The 19,093-nt window shown below is 40.5% G+C and overlaps 1 protein-coding gene across 10 annotated transcripts in view; it reads right to left on the minus strand.

Moving 5' to 3' along the window:
• CACNA1C (calcium voltage-gated channel subunit alpha1 C) overlaps positions 1-19,093 on the minus strand; it is a 430,938-nt gene that overhangs the window by 127,033 nt on the left and 284,812 nt on the right. For all 10 annotated transcript variants that reach the window (XM_018080309.1, XM_018080308.1, XM_018080306.1 and 7 more), the window contains exon 9: positions 15,924-16,096. In XM_018080309.1, the coding sequence (XP_017935798.1) occupies positions 15,924-16,096 (173 nt within the window). The remainder of the gene's footprint in view (positions 1-15,923; positions 16,097-19,093) is intronic.

Genomic DNA, 19,093 nt, shown 5'->3' on the forward strand with positions numbered 1-19,093 from the left:
AATTTACTAGGTATGACTGGGGTATTCTTTTGTGTTTTCTTCTTTGAAAAGGAGTTCTGTGAAAGAAAAGCTTTTACAGGAGAAGAGGAAAGGGAACTTGAACTATATGTTGGTGGTTACATACCTCCTAAAGTTAGACAGAATGCATCAATAAATCTAGCAAAAAAAAAAAATCCAGAAAAATTGTGAAAATAGTTGGAAAATGCTTACCAAGGGCTCAGAGGCCAATACTCACAACAGACACTATTATACACTATATACAATATATCTACTATAATACATTAAATGCATGTAATATATACACTTTGCATTATCTAATCTTTGATCATGTACAAATAACTGTGATTGTAAGGGGTGTGAGTTTGATTCACACTTTCACTCAAGGTCAGCCAAGATTGTAAAAAAGAGCCATGAAGTGATTGCCAGTTGTATCCACTTCAGTCAAGCAGGAAAAGGCTTTTGGTAAAAAGATCTTTACATCAGTGAACAAGCAGCGAAGGCACAGCAGCTTACTACTTGTGTAGTAACAAGACCTGCTATTACACTAAAACCAAACTGGGCATTGGGCTGTACCACAAGGCACTGATGCAGTGTAGCATGGCCTTACTGAATGGAGAAGTACAAAGAACACTGCCAATACTGAGAGGGAGTATCCTACCTCCAAACTTCGTTCATAGATAAACTATATATTTTACAATACAAATTGCAAAGTATGCCTTTTGTATAAAAAGACTTGTTTTTACTTATCCTTCTTCCAGAGTGTCAACATATGTCCATACCTATCACATGATGTTGAGGGGATATAGCCATGGGCTATGGAGATTTATGCCATACACAAAGAGGAATAGGAGAGAGAGTAAAATATATTAATTGTGCAGGCCTTGTGATTAATAGATCTGTCATTACCACATGCAGACTACTGCACACCTATGAATGCATTACCTTGTTACTAATTAATCTTCCTGAGACTTATTTTAGTGTAACAAACTCGTCAGCTACTTTGAACAGCTGCCATTTCCCTTCTTTTTATAGCAGTATTGACAGTAATATGCTGTGTTCCACAAATATTTGTTCCTTTCAGCCAGAGAGTGGAATGCACATTGCACAGAGGACCACGTAACGGGCACAGTCAGATTCCTGGCCCTGCCAAGAGACAGCCTTTGCCAGCCTCACACATGTTCTGTTCTGTATTTGAAAGGAAGGACTTAAAATCCTCTTTGCATTTCCCTGCCCGAAGGACAAAGCTTTTCTTTGCATAACCTGTGGTATCTCAAAATATCCCGTAAGCACAGGATGTGGGACTCACCCAAAAGTAGACTTCACAGAAGGGAGTCTAACTCTGCTGAAAAAGGCACGAGGAGCAGTCTCCCTGGGAAACTGCTTGTGCTGCTGAGCAAACATCTTAGTCTGTGATAGGAGTCCATTCACTGCAGAGTATCCCTTGCAAGTGCAATGGAAGTAACTCTCATAATCCCTGTGGCTGAAGAAGGACAGATGGGCTGGGTCGCAAAGTGACAGAGGTGCTACCAGAACAGGTCTTGAAAGATGTCTCTCTCCTGAATCTGGATCCTCCTACGACATGCTAAACTATTTTTTATGTGTGATAAATGACTTGCATTGTTTGCCTTGCTAGGAGCAACAACTGAGGTGCCAAAGGGCAAGGCATTTACTTGCTGGGACATGGTTTAGAGTGTAACTTTCTGGCATCAGCATAATATTTTTTAGCAAACCCTTGGTTCCTCATGGAATTCTGAAGCAATTCAAGGATGGACGAACTTAATGACAGAAAGGCAAAACAACTGAGGATCTCTGACTCTTCCAACAGTATTTTGTGATGACAAACAAATCACAACAGCACAATCTTAATGGTTCTACAAGTTTTCACTCTCATTCTTTATAATTTTTATCAGAGGAACTCAGGACAAGCAGCAGTGCCATCAAATGTGCCTGAAACTACCCCACAAAATGATATATCGGCACGAAAAGCAGGAGTGTCTCACTTGTAAACCAGAAGGATTCCATTATTGCTGGCTGGTCTGGCAGGAGCCTTAGAAATGGGGGTATGAAAGCTGCAAACACTGTAGATAATGTGTTGGGAAGTGATACAAACATTGATTATGAACAAAATAACTAACCAAAAAGAAAGTGCCCTCAAGACAGCAAAATCAACAACTAAAAGATTGGTTGCTTTTTGTTTCTAATAATCATGAAGTTATTAATATTTCTCACTGGCTTTGTTATTAATGAAAATAGCCAGGACATAGGTTTTAAACACAAATGTGGTTTTAAAGCAGCCCTTGTGCTTTTTGTGACTCCTGTGCACGGAGGAACTTCTGTATCTGCCCACCCATACAAATATATAGCTGGGTGATGAGACTGTAGCTTTGAAGAGAATCTCTACTTCAGCAACAGCATCTTTGTTCTTTCAGTTCACAGCCCTGTGAATCCATCTTCCCTGCAGAGTCCAGGAGAATAAAAAAAAAAAAATTACAGAACTTGATCTGCTTAGGTCATCAGAAACTCTCCAGGGAGTCTAGGTGTCTACTTTACACCTAGACTGCTAAGCTTCAAAGTGACTGAGATGCTGCCCTGGCTGTTTTATGACGTTCCTGCCTGCCCAAAGCCATTTCAAGGTGGGTGATGCCTGAAAACTCTGTGAGTGGCCTACAACTGGTGAGCTAGAGAATGTAAGAGGATAGGTCAGGACACCAGGGACTGTTTGGATGGTGCAGTGGGTGGGGAGTAATGCCCTGGCAGCTCACAATGGACATTTTCCCCAGAGGGAGCTTGTACAACCCTGCAACCAGGGAACTTTGGCAGGAATTGTGCCAATGAGAAGGTACGTCTCTCTGAGGACTATATCTGGTATAGAAGAAGGAAACTATACTCCTCAAGGCTGGCCCCTGTTGGCATCACAAAAAAAAACCAAAAACAAACCACAGGAAAAGTGAATGTGAGGGAGAAAATGGGCTGTATTATTTCAAAGGAGAGGCAGGGTACAGGCTGGGCCACAGGTGAAGGGACTGTAGGAGAGAACAAATGATTGAGAATTTTCATCAGAAATACCACTCTGTAAGCTGGAAGAGTAGTGTATGCTTCCTGCATCTGGGAAGACTTAATTTAGAAGTAGTGCTTAAAATATTTAAGCATTAATATTATGAAAAGACAGCAGCGAGGCCCTGTCCATATGAACAGTTCCATTGCACAGGCAGTGCCTGACCCAGATCAATTCTCAGCAAGTGCAGACATTTTCTAATAGCAGTATTCATGTGAGGTGTGTGAGAAGGCTTCTGGACGATGCCTTCCTTGATGGCAAACCATCAAGCAATTCAGTTCACTGATGAACAGGTACAGTACCACACACATAAGATCTAGGTCACTCCAGAGCCAGGGCTCTGTGAAAACACTGGACCCCCCATAAGTGTATTCATAGATCACACTGAACAGATTCTATTCAGCTTCATGACCTGACATGGAACTCACCTCTCCTGTTCCAAAATGTGCATAAAACTCTGTTTTGAAACCCTAGTCTGCTACATTTCTTCTGTGCCTAGTAAATAAAATGCTTGGGATTTTGTGTGCTGCTCCTGCATGTGGTGTTCTTTCAGACACTTCTGCTAATATAATGACTAGTCTGATACTAGACACTATTATCACAATATCATATGAGTCAGAGGCATGAGACAGGCTAGCTGTGTGTTACCGTGCAGCCAGGAGAAAAACAAAGAATTGAAGTTAAAGAGTCTTGCCCTTAAAGTCAGCTTGTCAAACCTGTAATTAAAGCTTTTATACCTCTTGAGCAGGGCATTGAGAATAGGTGAATTACCTTGAGCCAAAAAAACAGGCATTTTATAGTGGCCTTGAAATAATAGATTCCTAGTTTGCAAATACTTCTAGCATGCAGGAGAGTGAGGGACTGATAATAACAGCTTGAGCTAAGCTTAGTGTGGGCAGGTGTTATGCAAGCTTCCCTCACACAGCTGTGTTAAAACAAGTCATTCGTGACCTGGCATAGCCCTGTTATTCTGCTCGTGGTTCTTCAAACAGCTAGATAATACACTTACATTTTGATCTGCACATCTGTGAGGATCCACGCAGCTCTGCCACTGCATCCTTGTTCTGATGCTTAACCCTTCTGCTACTTCAGCCTATGGATTGTAATGTAGTTGGTAAAATCCTCACCCTGACCTAAAGGCACCCTTGTGTTACCTATCCTTCGGTCCACTGCAAGACCTTCATAGTTTGCCCTTAGAGGGACATGTCTGACTGCAGCCCTTCCTCAGGTGAGAAAGGAGATGCATCATGCTGTGGTTTGAGAACTTTGTAAGTGGAAAACGATGTAACAAGTCCTGGGAACACCAGTGGGGCCTAAAGTTGAATTTGAATTTAGTCCTCAAGATCTGAAAGGCCAATTCTTTAATCTGTTGACTTATCTTTACAATCCTGCTAACTGAAGAGCTGCTGTAATCAGCAGGCAGACTCAGTGCCACAGCTATTTTCAGTTCAGTTCCCCAGTTGGAAACATTTTCCTTCCCCCGCCACCTCTCCAGGCTGTTGTTTATGAGATAACTGGGATGGAGAGACCTGCTTTTCTTCCCAGAAGCAAATACAACCAGAGATTTTTATCCTATTAGCAGACTGTCAGAGTGGATGGGAAGTTTCTCATCCAATCAGCAGAAGTGAGCAGGAGCAAAGTGAGGGTGTGACTGCTGCTCCCTCGGAGCCGAGCCTGCACAGGGTCCCTGCTGCAAACTTCCCAGGCTTCCCAAAGTGCTGGATGCCATTCACAACTGTCCTTTCTCTTCAGCTGCATCAGCACTACCACCAGTTTGGTTGCATATATACTAGCTCAGCTGTGTAATGTTGCCCAGACTCCCTGTCTCCAAGCTTTGCCACAGGAACATCACAGAGCCTCAGGCCCCCTGTCAGCTCCAGCTCACTGAGCTGCTCCACTGCACTGCCTTCACAACAGCAGGGGCTGTGTTCTAACCCCACCTGCTGTTAAATACTGTTTGCCTTCTTGTGTGCTTGCTTGTGAATTGATTTAAGATACTCAAGCTACCTTGCAGCCAGGGGAGGGCAAGGTGGAGAGCATGAGAGTTTCCCAGGGACAGCTCTGCCTAATCCACCTTCTGACTCTCCTAGTCTGTTCTGGCCTCTTAGAGACTTCCTGCTTTGAGCCCTTCCCAAACAGAACTCAGTCTGGGCCAAGGAATACAAGGTCTCAGTCTCAGTATTTACCTTCCTGCACATCAATCTTCAAGTTATAATATAAAATACATAAGGAAAGACAAAGAGAGAGAGAGAGAGAGATAAATAGAGATAGATAGATAGATAGATAGATAGATAGATAGATAGATAGATAGATAGATAGATAGATAGATAGATAGATAGATCGATCGATCATAATGAATACACAGACCAAGAGGGAAAAAAATGCTTGTATCAGAACAATTTCTGTATGGTCTGTTCCATCACATTCCTCTACCTACCAAGAGCACTTTTAAGACATTCAGCTTATGAGATCTGTATTGAAGGTTCTACTTGTACAAAACTTTTCCTACATGTCTTTGGACTAACCACACTCACTTGCCTCTTCTGAGGCACTGGATGGCATTTTTGACATCCTACCTGGAATATTTCCTTCCAACTACCACACCACAAGAGTACAAGCCTCAGCTGCTATACTTCATCTGTCAGTTCACAATGAAGGTCTTGGATACTATGAAATGTCTAAATTGGCATTAGATGAATATGTTTAGGTAGCTGAACTCCATATTTACTAGCTTTGGTTTTCCGTAAAAAGGAAGTACATACACATACTTTTAATTTCTGTATGTACAGTGCCAGACACACTGTGGCTTTGATCTTGGCTGGTATTACTGTAATACAACCAGTTCTCATCCCCAACAGTTGTTTCTATCTCCAAACACATGCTTTATGTCTCTCAGCTACTGTTACTGAACACCACAGCCTATCTCCTGACAGTTCTTTATACCACATGAAAAAATGCTCAGGATTTCAGCTGCTATCAGTCCTGCTCTCCAATGCTTTCTTCTCAACGAAGAGACTCTTGAGGCTATATCTGCAATGAGAACTAATTCTCAAACACTGATCACAGATCATTCTCACTGACTTCAGCAGGAACTGTTCAATACTCCATTGTTTTTAAAACCACTTTACAACTGTCCTTATAAAGATTTAAGAGCACACTATAGCCATCTCCTTAAAAAATAAAATAAAATAAAATATGATCTTGCTCTTAGGGGGTTGTGGCATTTCTTCCAAAAATTTTCTGTGGATATCCTGGTACTGAATGCTTTCTATGCCTCTCTAACCACGGGAAATAAATTCATCAGAAGGTATGGCAAAGGCAGTTTTCTCACAGACTACTGTCCTTTCTTGAGAAGTGTAATCACAATGTCAGTGAATTAATCTTGACAGCTTCAAGAAGTACTTGCCAAAAGGGAAGATAGAGATTAATTTATTTGCACAAAGTTAGTCTTCCCCAGCTATATAAACAATGGATTCCCTCTAAAGCCTTACCACCTTCAAAAATATTTCTGTGTAACATACTAGTATTTCAAGAGGATTCCTACATCAACCTAAGTCTAGCAGAGGTGTTATCAGACAGTCTTTGCTAGGGAAATAGCTTTTATAGTAGATAAACTTAATGCCCTATCAACATTAATGTCAGCCTCTATATGCTGTGGCTGGTCACACATCACTGCTCCAGCAGTTCTCAGTCTAATGTTGTTTGTGCTCCAGGTTACAAGAGCTGGGGAAGGGTGAAGCTGGAAAACCCTGTAAGTTGAACAACACAAAGCACATCCTCAGCTGCAAGAGGGAAAGAGCACGTGTAGATCACCACAAAACGTTTTCAGCCAGAGAGGATCTTACAGGCAGAGTTTTTTTCCCAGTTGTGAACTACAGTAGCCTGGAAGCTTATCTAAATTCTGTAACTTTTGATGCCTGCAAGGGAACAAGAAGCAAAACTGAGCCTGTGGGCAGAAATCAGCACAATTTTGGAGTTTGGGCTCAAAACGCTGGCATCTCTTCTTCCGTGCAAAAGTGGCACAGAGATTTATTTGGTGCTCATCACAATGACCCCCTTAGGGTCAGTTAATTATCTCAGAGCTGTCACTATTCACCAGCACTCACTCAAGAAGCTGGCTGCTGGAGTCAGCCACATGCCTGAATTTAGCTCACCTTCCCCTTCTTAGAAATGCTTTTCCTCCTTCACCAAAGGGTATCAGGCCTTCTGATGCTATGTTGGAACAAATTACTGCTGAATTATAGCTTGTAACATTGGCCACAGCTTTTGTCCTGAGGCTTCCTGAATTACCAGTATCATCTTCTTTTTCTCTCTGTTCAAACAAAGGAAACGTTTTTTTTCTCCATACAGTCCTTGGAGAGAAAATGCAGGCTTGAACTAAACTGCTTCTACATCTTGTTTGGTTAGATGGGATTTACCTACCCTCAGCAGTAACTTATCAGCAGAGAAGGAAGGGGAAGAAGGCTCACAAAAGGTTGCTTGCTTTTTGTTTCATGATCAAAGATTCCTTTCAGCCAGAAGGAAAGAAAGAAAAGCTGGGAAGTTGTGAAATCTACAGAACAATGGACCTAAAAGCTGCTATTTGATAAAATCGGGGTTATTAAATTATATTACTAATAAAAACCAGACCTGTTGATTAATTTACATGGAATGAACCATCCATGCATTCAGGGGAACAAGAAAACTGTATTTACTAAAATTATTAACATGATTATGGTGAATTCCCAGAGAAGGAAAATAGTTCAAAACCACCCTTGATCAAACCTGTAAATGCCTTATCTGATACACTCCAAGGTCAAAATTCTGGTCTAGAGGGCAAAGAATGGTGTGAGAGACTGTGTCACTGGCACTGACAACACTGTTTAGCCTTCCTGTGCCTTTTTTTTTTAAATTAGACAAAAGAGTTCAGAACAAGATTTCACTCCTCTCCAAATATTAACCTGCATACATATTTCAAGAATCAATGCTGTAGCTGAAGCATTTTTAAGCATAATTTAAACCCCAAAGTTTTAAATTTCACTTTGTTAAGATTAATTTTTTCCCCTAAGTATTTCCTTTTGGAAATGGGGAGAAAGACAAAACATTCAAGGATAAAGCCATACTGCTTCCTTGATTTTTCACTTGCAACAAAAAAAAGAAATCATCAAGTGAAGAGAGTCAGGAGGGAAGTCTACTCTCAGTTCTGGTTTTATTCCAGTAGGAAAAAGTAAAATGTTGGCATCATAGTTTTGTTGACATTGATGGAACATGGGGCAAAGGTAGAAGCAGAATCACACTAAATGATCTTTCTTTTGTTACTTCAGCTGCACAGAAAGTTACACAATGAAAATGACACTTGGAAATGGCAGCTTCACTTTCTCTCACCTACATTGCCAAGTATCATTGCCCTCTGTACTCTGCTACCAAAGCTACCTGCAGGGTCACTATAAAGCCTCACAAATGCTTTCTTATTCTTTTCTGATATATGTTGCTTCTTCTTTTTAGGTTATAAAAGTTTATCTGGGTCTGATCCCACATTTCCTTCAGCACAGTTATGGGAGCAACATGCTCGTAATGACAACGGGGCAAATTCACGCCAGATACGACTGCACTGTAGCCAGTGGAATTATGCACTGGGCAAACAGTCCTGGACTACTCAGTCCTGCTAGCAATCTCAGATCCCAAATATCTCACGCTTTGCCTTTGGTGGCTGACAGTTACACAATATTGAAGTCATGTGTGAGCACTGAGGAGCCTCTGGCGCATCAAGGCCTCACACTGGGCAACATTTTCAAGCGCTGACATTTGCATGTTTTGTTACTGACCTCGGACAAAACAGATTGGGGCCCAAGTCCCAGGGCAAAATCCCCAGGAATTCCAGTATGATTTTTGCCTAAGGATTGCACAAGTGATTCAGCCTAATGTGAGAACTAATGTCCCAGAAGCTTTTTCTAGGCAGCATGCTAATTATAGACTCGAGCTGGACATCTGTAGCACAAACCCATGCTGCATTTTGCAACCTGAGCTTCTCTGCGAAGAACCACACAACAAAAACAAAGCTGACTTATCATTTACAAAGGCCCTTTATTAAGTGTCCTCAAACTGTAGTATTTATATTAAGAGCAGCATATGAGCTACTTCAAAAGATGACAAGGTAGAAAAATGCCACTGGGACTGTTTTCTACAGTGTGGACTGGGAACAGAACATACTTGGGAGTTGCTTTCACTCCTGTCCAAGCAAACCATGTTTTGGAACCTCTGCAGCTGAGCACATGGAGTTTTTTTTTCCTAGAAGAAGCTGGTGGTGCAGTGAACACCAAAAAGCACTTATTTTGTCCCTCTGTCTCCAGGTGAAAGAGAATAAATCTATCCCAGCTGCTAAACTCCTTGTGAAATACCTACCAAGTGCCCTTGTGAAATGCCTTCAAATTGTTGGCACTGTAGCTATTCTCTTCTTGGTTACCAGATGATTATTTTCCACATCAGTGGACAATGATAAAAGTAGAAGAGATTGTGCTTTCTTCCTCTTTAAATGAGGTGTTGACAGATAATAAATCATTTTACAATGCTGGCATTGATTTCCCTGTGTTTACACATGGAAAGCAACAAAATGCAAATAGGTTGTATGATGCCATTCAAACCACCAACTGGTAGTGGAGGAACTAAACTGATAAAGGTTTCATTTTTTAGCCTGTGCCTCTTAGAGCTTTTGCTTAGATGACCTTAAATCCCATGCAAGCAGCCTGTGGGGTTTTTTTTAATTGCTTTTTGACAATAGGCAGAAATCCTCTGAAATATCAAGCTGTACCTGCGTGTCAAGGGGTGGCTGCCCTTGTCCTTCCATGTGTATGTGAAATACATTGGGACAGATTTTGTGGATGAACCTAGAATAATACAGGGTGAACTAACTTGCTGTCAACAGACAAGTTCAAGTATGTTCTGTTAAACAGAAATTAGCTCAGAACACCATCTTTTTGCTTTTCAGTAAGAAGACATGAGTTTTAAGATAGTGACGGTCAAAAATGGATTTAAAATAGATATCTTGTAAATATACACTCCCTGATTTCCCCCCCTGCATCTTCCATGTTAATTCCCTAGCTGTGAACTTCCCCATTAAATTTCATCACAGAAAATATACCAAGAGATTTTTAGGCCACCCTGAAATTTTAGCCTGTAGTCAAGTCTTGGAAAATCCTGTTATGTACTTCCTACCTTAGACATTATCCCACAGTACCATGATATTTTTTTTTTCAGGCTGAAAGTAATAAGCTACTTCCTTCTCATTACACTAAGCACATGATTTGGGGGCCGCTGAGCGAGTTGACATATGAAATTACTAAATGTGCAAATTGAACAAGTTGGTATTCTTTTATATTTGGTATCATGATTAGAGCTGTACATAAAGCTCTCTCTATCCAACAGCTTCAAATCTCCAACTTTCCCAAAGGGTTGCACAGGATTTAGTGACAGATTTCATTAAAGTCAGTGGTATGTATTTGGTAACATAACCTCCCTGAGATCAACGGAGTGTCCTTGTGCTATGTAAGTTGACTTTGCCAAAGGAAGTCAAGTCAACAGAAATTGGACAGATAAATCCTAAAATGCCTGGACTTTTAGAGAAAGGTGGTCATGCTTTTATCCCTGTTATGTAATAGAGTCAAACTACTATTGGATCCCTTGGGAATAAAACCCTGTTTGGGTTAAAGTTGCTGAGGTTTCTATTGCTAGAGTTCTAAAATTCTTCCCTTTTCCTGTTTGAACCACCAGCTCTCCTGTTCTCATTTACGGCCTGATGTGCAGTTTCCATGAAAGACATAGATTTTCCAAAAGTTCAAATGTTCCAAGAGGTACCAATTTCTTCTAAAATATTGCTTTTGCTGCTGAAAACTTCTTCCCTGCCTCAAAATCATTTTCTTCTGGGGAATACTCTCACAAACCTGTGATTAAATGCACTCTACTGCCTAGTTATGATGATGTTCACAAGTAACACTGGCTGTAGGAGCAAGACAAAATCTGTGGTCCACCAAAAAGTTCAGTTGCTGTCGATTCCTCAGAGGCAGTGAACTCAGATATTAGCAAACATTTCCAAAGGTCACTAAGGTACTACAAAAAATGCTCAGAAGGTGAAGACTGAAGACTATTTCTTTTTGAACAGCTTATTTTTTTTAAAACATTTTAGAACTTGCCTGGTTTTCTGTACTTATTTCTCCAATTGTGCACTATTCTGACTTTACCTGAGGCATAAAACTACATATATGTACAGTCAACTCCCTTCCCATACCTTTCGTTTTTTAACATATTATCTGAAGTATTGTTAAATGATTTGAGAGGTAATATGTTGATTTGTACTGGGTTTTTTTTCTGCTGTGTTACATGAAAACCTGATTATCTATAGCCATCAGTTCCACTACTAGGGCCTTGGAGTATGATTAGCCTTTAAATTTTAGTAGGGTAAGCTACTTGCAAATAAGCTCTTGAATTTACACTACTACCTTGGATATGACTAAGTAGAAGAATGAATTGCCTTGAATCACAGAATGCCTTTGTTGTCAGATCCCAAGCCAAGCAGTGGGCTCTGTTACTTTTAGGGGACATTAGACTTTCAGGGACATTAATTAGGTCATACTTACATAGATAGTAGCACCAAATAAAACTGAAATAGAAAAAAACAGAGGGTGGACAAAATCTGAGCAGTCAGAAACATCAAATTACTTCTCCCTGCCTATTCACAGCTTTTTCGTGACCCCACTGAAGTCAATGGGAGCTTTGCCAATTAATTTCAATAGGAGGAGAATCTGGGTTGGCTTGAGGTTTCCTGATTCTGCCCACAGCAACACAGATGCATTCCAGACCACTCTCAGGAAGGGGGGGGGAAAAACAGGGCAAATTCACAGTAACTGTGGCAATAGGAGGGACGGTTCTCTTTGGTATCATGCAATTTTGAAATTCAGTAGCTGCTTTGTGCCATGACATGTGTTCTCCCCTCTGTCAAATTAATGTTTTCTTCCCATGCAGAAGGCCCATCAGGGAAAGAGCACAGATGAAAATCATCAACACAAACGGCCCCCAGAAGCCTTTTCACATTTCCCACCTCACATCTGTCATAATGGCAAAATCATGTTTGCAAACAACATGAAAAAAACTGCCTTAAACATGGTAATTCCCCGAAACACAGAGAATTAATGCAGCCTCTTCTGTGAATGTCTCTCAATCCGTGTGAGTGATCACTGGTAAAAAACTACCTTAGCAGAATGCCAAGACCTCTGCTATGGGGAGCAACAGCTAAAGGATGCACAGATTGTCTGACTCTGGCTGCAATTATCTTCCTTTCTTACCCTTTTTTTTCACTAAGATCCTCACTGTTGTAGTCCTTGGACTTGATCATTTCATTAGGACTGTAAACACAGAATGAGACTTAGGGCAAGGTTTGACAGCTTCAGGAAAGCAGCAGAATATAAAAAAGATAATCAATGATGCCCTAAGGACTGTCATAGGCAGTCAAACCTAAAAGGGATGCAAGTGAATTTCTCTTCCACCTTGTGTTCTCTGTTTTACAGGAGGCAGTTTCCATGCTGACAAGCAGGCAGCACTCTCTACAAAGTAAGAAGACAGCAAAACCTGCCTCTGCAGCTGCCAAGGACAGAGAAGAGACTGGAAACATATGTTCTCTGTGTTTGGGATGCTTCAGTTTAGGTAGACTACCTGGGTCAGGGCCCAGATGGTGTAAACTGCTGAATCTCAGAGCTTAGGTTAGCTGAGACTCTGGTTTAATAAGTATATTTTAATTAAACTTCTGAACTATTCTGATATTCCTTATTAACTCCCCACAGAGCCTCCAAACAACCTCTGGGGGAAAACCAAAGAAGCAAAAACTGATGTGACTTCTTCAAAGTAACCGTGTGAGTCACTGCCAGAGGTCAGGCAGGAGCACCTCTCCTGAGCATCAGTACAACATAACTGATGCAAAGACCACCTCAGAAGTTTACTGAGCTAAGGCAGCAGCTTAAGGAGGCCTGAACTGCCCTGTGCATTTCAGAGAATTGTTATCTGAAAGTCTCAGGGCTGATACCTTAAAAGTCAACATTAATTAATCACTGAACGAAGTGTGCTGGAAAGGGGCAGAAACGTTCCTCTGTGCAGTTCAGGATGTTGTACCAGAGACAGAAAGCGGTGAGCTTCGAAGAGCACTTGAACGAAAAGCACACTGAAGGTGCATATGAGGCAACTGAGACAAAAAGACAAGGAAGCTATTGGAATCTTGGTGATGCAATCTTGGACTGCTAGTAGGTGGGATTCAAATGTCTTGGGAGCACTCAAGCCAAAGGGATTCCTGAGGGAATTTACAACTGTGCCATCTGTCCCTTACGGTTGGAGCTCATTTTGTAGATGGCTTTTGGAAGAGAATTAATACCATGTTTCTCCCTCAGATTAACCCTACCAGTGATTGACTGCTGGCATGAATGCCAAAACATTCAACACAGTAGCTAACACACCAGGCAAACCCACCCCAAAGAAAACACCCTGTCACTTACTCACAGCACCTTTTCTGTGGTATTATCTTAAGCTGAAGCCATGAAGGAAAGGGTCTCTATTTCTCAGTTTTTCTGACTCAGTGTTCTTTCAACCCAATTTCTAGCAGATCTATCAAGCCCCAAGAGCAGTACAGCTGCAATGTGACTCAGCTTCAGGACAGTAGACAGGCCTTGTCAGAGCTGGTTAGTAAACTGGTCTGCAGAACCTGAGTGGGTTGAGATGGTTCACAGACACCCTTTACTTACATAGTCAGAAAAGCCTGTGGTGGGGAGACCAAGATACAGCACTGGATAGTACACCAAGGCTAGAAGAAGGATTAATTTGGTATTCAAAGATACAGGCCACAGGCACTAAGAATGGTGCCTGCTGTAAATGGGGCACATATATCAGAGGAATAGGCAAATAAACTTCACAGTGACCTGCTTGCTTGGTCTCTGCCATTCTCTTGTGCTGAAATTTTTGTTAGCATGACCACTGTCCCCAGAACATGGCCAAAATCAGTCCACAGCCTTCCTTTGTATCCTGTACAAAGGTGTAATTCTACTGTTTAGTGCTGGGCACTGCAGACTGCAGATGTTTGTTTCCAAGCCTGGTCTGCATGTAATAAAAATGGATAACGTACCCCAAAGCCACAATGTCACAGAGAATGTGACAAGGGTCTTGTCAACAACCACTGCCCTTAGACCTGACACATGGAATCAATGGCATTGTAGACATTGCACTCATTAGTAGCTTGGAAAAGAAAGGGCTAACAAGTTTGCTAATAATAGTAGGTAATTCTATAATTAACAGCCAACTATGAAAAATTCTAGACAACTAGTAAGATGAAAGGGGACTAATTTTTATCAATCATGTCTTAAAAGCCTCACTTTATTAAACTGAACAGGAAGAACTGAAAGCAAGCTGGAGATGCACTATCTTTCAGTTCTTAATATCACCAACCAAAAAAGGAGCTTGTTAGCTTAACTATGGATTGACTGCACTCAACAGCACATGCAATGAATCTACATCTTACATATTCATGTATTGTACACCACAGAGCAGCAAATTTTGGCTATGAATAATAAATTCATTTCCAAATGATTACTGAGGTTAAATTGTGAAAGTAAGCTATATGACCTATGAAGACAGCAGCATAAAATCTGATTTGGGGAAAGTCTGAGTGAGTTACTACAGTGACTCCTGCAAGTCCAGATACCTAAGTATCATGGGTATAACCTGATATTAATGACCTCACTTTTTTTTTTCTAAAAGAACTCAAGTGTTCTGACAGTGATAGTGCTCATTCCCCAAAAGGTTATTAACATCTGATAAAAATCTTGCTAAAGTAAGAAAAGCACAACTTTCCCATGTCCAATCTTCTTATTACTAGCATATATGTTTCTGATTGGATCATCCCATGGATTTTGGTTGTTTGGTAGGAAGGATGATCTCCAGGGAAGTGTTTCATGTCTTCTCTTCCAAAATCAAACTAAGAAAATGCACATTCCTGCAATGAAAGCTAAGAGTAGAGCCAGTGTCCATTAACTGTGTAAAGGTTCCAAGTCTGACATTTCCCCAAGTGCACAACCAGCAATGATAACTGCTAATTGTTTCTGAAGTGTTATGGAGCCTGTACTGGTAAAAGAGCAGGTGGAAGGAGAAGATTCAATAAAGGTAACTCAATGAAGAAAGCACTGCTTTCTCCAAGCCCTTCTGTCTTCAGGATTCCTAATAAGAAGAGACTGTTGGTGAATTTTCACTTCATACAAACATTTTGTCAACTCCAGAACAGAAGAATAACACCCTTACATGTCTGAGAGCTTAAATCCAGCCTGGAAAAAGGAAACACAAATCCACTGATTTCAATGGAGTTACAGATGGCCCACTTAATGTACAACAGGGTTGATTAGGCTCTTCTCCCACACTGTAGCACTGTTTTGCCCAAGAAACCTTTGCTTTCTAAGTACCAGCCATTTGTAAACAGCCTGTAACACTGAACTGCAATTAAATAAATGAATAGGAAACACACGTATATTTTAAAACTTTTCTCAGTAGTGGAAGAGCAAGTATTGACCAAGTATTGACCAAGTATTTTTTCTGTTTAATATCAAGATCTTATGTCAATATCACAGGCAAAACACCAAGGATCTGCAGAATATCAGTTATTGCACACATATTTCTGCTTCCCACAGTTTCCTGTGGGCATTAAACTGGAATCATGTATAAGCACAGTGCATGTCTCAGGAAGAACTTGTTCTTCCTTTTAAGCCATCTCAGCACTACAGCAGGTGGGCACAGGCTCTCTTGCTAAAAGCACAGAGAGAGAGAGAGAGAGAGAAAGAGAATGAGAAAGAGAGAGAAGAAAGTTGCTTACTGTTTCGAGGTTTCTCCTCATCCATGCCTTCATCTTCATTTTCTGGATCAATATCTTCTGCTTGAGTTATCCAGTCCAAGTATCCCTTCAAATCCTCCTCTAGCTGTTGTTTTTCCCGTAACTTCTGGAAATCGCCTCGAGCCTTAGCCTTCTCTCTTTCTTTGGAAAACTCCCTAGCAAGAGGGAGGGAGGGACAGGACATGGGTGGAGGGAAGGAAGACATGGAAAAACAATGGGTTAGATTGGTTTCCACTAGAAAGTCTCCTCAGCCTGTGCAGCACACCCAGCTTTCTCTACTCTTTCAAGACAGACACATGAATGAACCATCCCTTCTAGATACACATGTAAAACAGTTGGAGTGTCCACATTTCTACCAATACTCAGGAAAAGATTAATACCTGTTTTTAATCCTTTAATTCTCAACATTTGACTGACTATTCAAATAAAACACATATGTAACATTTCTGTGCAATTTTCTGTACAATGCCATACACTTTCTAATATTCTTTACCACTTGATATTCTCTAACAGTTATCCACAAATATCTATATGAATAATGGTTAATGATGAACTGTTTGACAATAATCTGACATCTGGAGAGTGAGATGGTGGCTCTAATTTTTAGCCAGGTTTCAATCTGTCTTTAAGATTATATATCACAACTAAATTGGTTTAAGTGTAATTAATGGTACTCACAATTTTGTACACATTTAATTATGGTCAATTTCACCCACAGTACTGGAAAGTATATTTAAAAACTCAGATCTCAATGTTTTACTGCAGACTTTCGGTTTTCAAGCCTGTTATCCGACATGAAATGTATTTTTCAAATACAAGTTGGGTGAAGAAACATGATAAATTATGGATAGAAAAAAACTAATAGATTCTGCCAGAAAGTGAAAAGGGTAGACATTTGATGACAGTTTTATGAGAGAACCCTATTGAGAATATAGACTGAAAACAGAAGGCTTAAGAACAAGAATTTCATGTTGCTTAGTTATGATCCTAAATGCTTTGCCTTGGTTTTGGCTGTGGTTCTGTCTTCCCCTCTTTCAGAGACACCTATACAGCAAGATTTTTTTTTCAAGAAATGCTGACCTACCCCTATTTAGAGACTCCCATGTGGTTCTAAACCAGGTTTTAGCACTTGTATTTCAAAAAGTAAGCTTAATGATTGTGAAAATTGCTGGACCAAGAGTACCTAAGCATTAAGTCTTATATCTGCTGAAGCAGATCACTACATAAGACACACACAGCAGATAATACAGTCCATTCTGTAATGGTAAAGTCATTCTTTCCAATTCATTCTCCATTGCTGTTGCTAATGAATGTCAACAATGAGTGGATTTTAAAAAATCCTACTCCACCTAGGATTTGTCTTAAGTTTGCTTCTGCAAAAATAAATAGGAAACCTAACACTAATATTGGTGGCATAATATTAGGATTATGAAAATCCTACCCAAAATGTTAATGAATGCCATGTGACTGCTCCTTAGGTAACTGAGATGGAGGTTGGTTTCTAACAGTGATGGTGATGTAATTTCCTCCTGTCTGGTCCAAATCTCACTGAAAGGTTTCCATGGACTTCAACAGGTTTGGGATCAGGCTTTCAATAAAATGAGCTGTGCAAAAACCAGCACTGCAGCAGAACCAAAGTAGGATGATCCCTGAATTTCAAGCCAAAGTATTTGACAAAGCAAGTGCTTTGGTCACATTACTGAGGGTATAGCCCCTCCCTTGGGACTGTGATAAGGAAGGTGGAAATGAGTAAGAGAAACACTGGCATCTCTGGCCTGAAGGTAGATCACAGTCAACCCTGGCTCCAAACTCAGCCTCAAGGCATGGAAAAAATGAAAAATGAAATTTTCTCATACTGGGAGTGATATTTTGCTATTTACAATGTAAAACAAATAAACAACCCCCCAAGAGTAATAATAAAAACTGTAGAAAGAATTTTCAAAAAAATCAATCAATAGTAGTTATATTTTCTGCTTCAATAACACCTTTCCACTGGGTCTGATACAGTGCCTTATCCAAAATAATGAATTAACTCAGAAAAAAAAATGACTGAATGAATCTATGTATTATTAAGCCCTTTTGATAAATCAAATTTCAATTGTTAGCTCCTAAACTGTTATTTTAGAATCTAAACCAAATGGGTCCAATTTTTAAATGGACTGAGCCCTGAACTCCAGGTGAGAACTATTTATATTTGTATGGATTTAAACTGAAAGGGGCTGTTTTAGAAACCAAAGTGGCAAAAATTACAAAACAGCCCAGCTTACAGAAGTGAAATTCCTACTGTGCACTGAAGTGGATCATTTATGTTCAATGTTTCTAAGCTGCATGTCTATTTGGGTCCTTTCAGTCCACACTTACTGTCTCTCTCAACAGGGCTGTGGGGGAGAGCTAACTGAAGCAACGTGAGATTTTAACAGGATGTCTTTACACTGACCATCAGCAGAGGAGTGAATTTTACCTACAGTTTTATAGCACAGTGGGAAATACTGTGATTGCCTCATCTAAACAACCTGCAATTGCATGTCTCCTTCCTTTGTACAGCGTATGACAACTGCACATCTCAAACAACTCTCCAAAGAAGACAACCTATTTAAATTGTCTTAATTTCTGTGCTCTACTAACATTAGACCACTGGGAACAGGCAGCTCAGGAAATTGCTGCTGCAATTCAAATCACCTCCCATGTGGAATGCCATCCTGTACTTGGGCAAATGTAGTTCACCGTCGAGAATTACTACGGATGATCATTTACCATCCCACGTGAAATGAGCTGGTGACCTCGGCCCGGTGCCTATTGCAGGCAGGTGGGCACATTTCTTCTGCCACCATCACAGCTCACAATAAAGGCTCATTGTTTGCAGTTTCAGCAGGGAGGCCAAGGACCAAATGAGCTTTCTGATGGAAGTGCCATCTTGAGCCTGGAGGTGGTCTACTCCAAAAAGACTGCACTGTCGTGTCAGGATAAGGTTAACAAAGGCTTGCAGAACTATCAAGCAACCTGTCCATTTTCAGTGAGCCCAAGGACATCAGTATAAGAGTTGGTGAATCTGTTTGTTTTTATGAGAATTCAGTTTCCTTCACTTTCTTTTACTTCTCACAGAAAATTATAAGATTTGTCTGCCAATGGGAATACGAAATAGCAGAGTACTC

Source organism: Manacus vitellinus, unplaced genomic scaffold (genome assembly GCF_001715985.3).
Source record: "Manacus vitellinus isolate BGI_N305 unplaced genomic scaffold, ASM171598v3 scaffold_5_pilon, whole genome shotgun sequence".
NCBI lineage: Eukaryota > Metazoa > Chordata > Aves > Passeriformes > Pipridae > Manacus > Manacus vitellinus.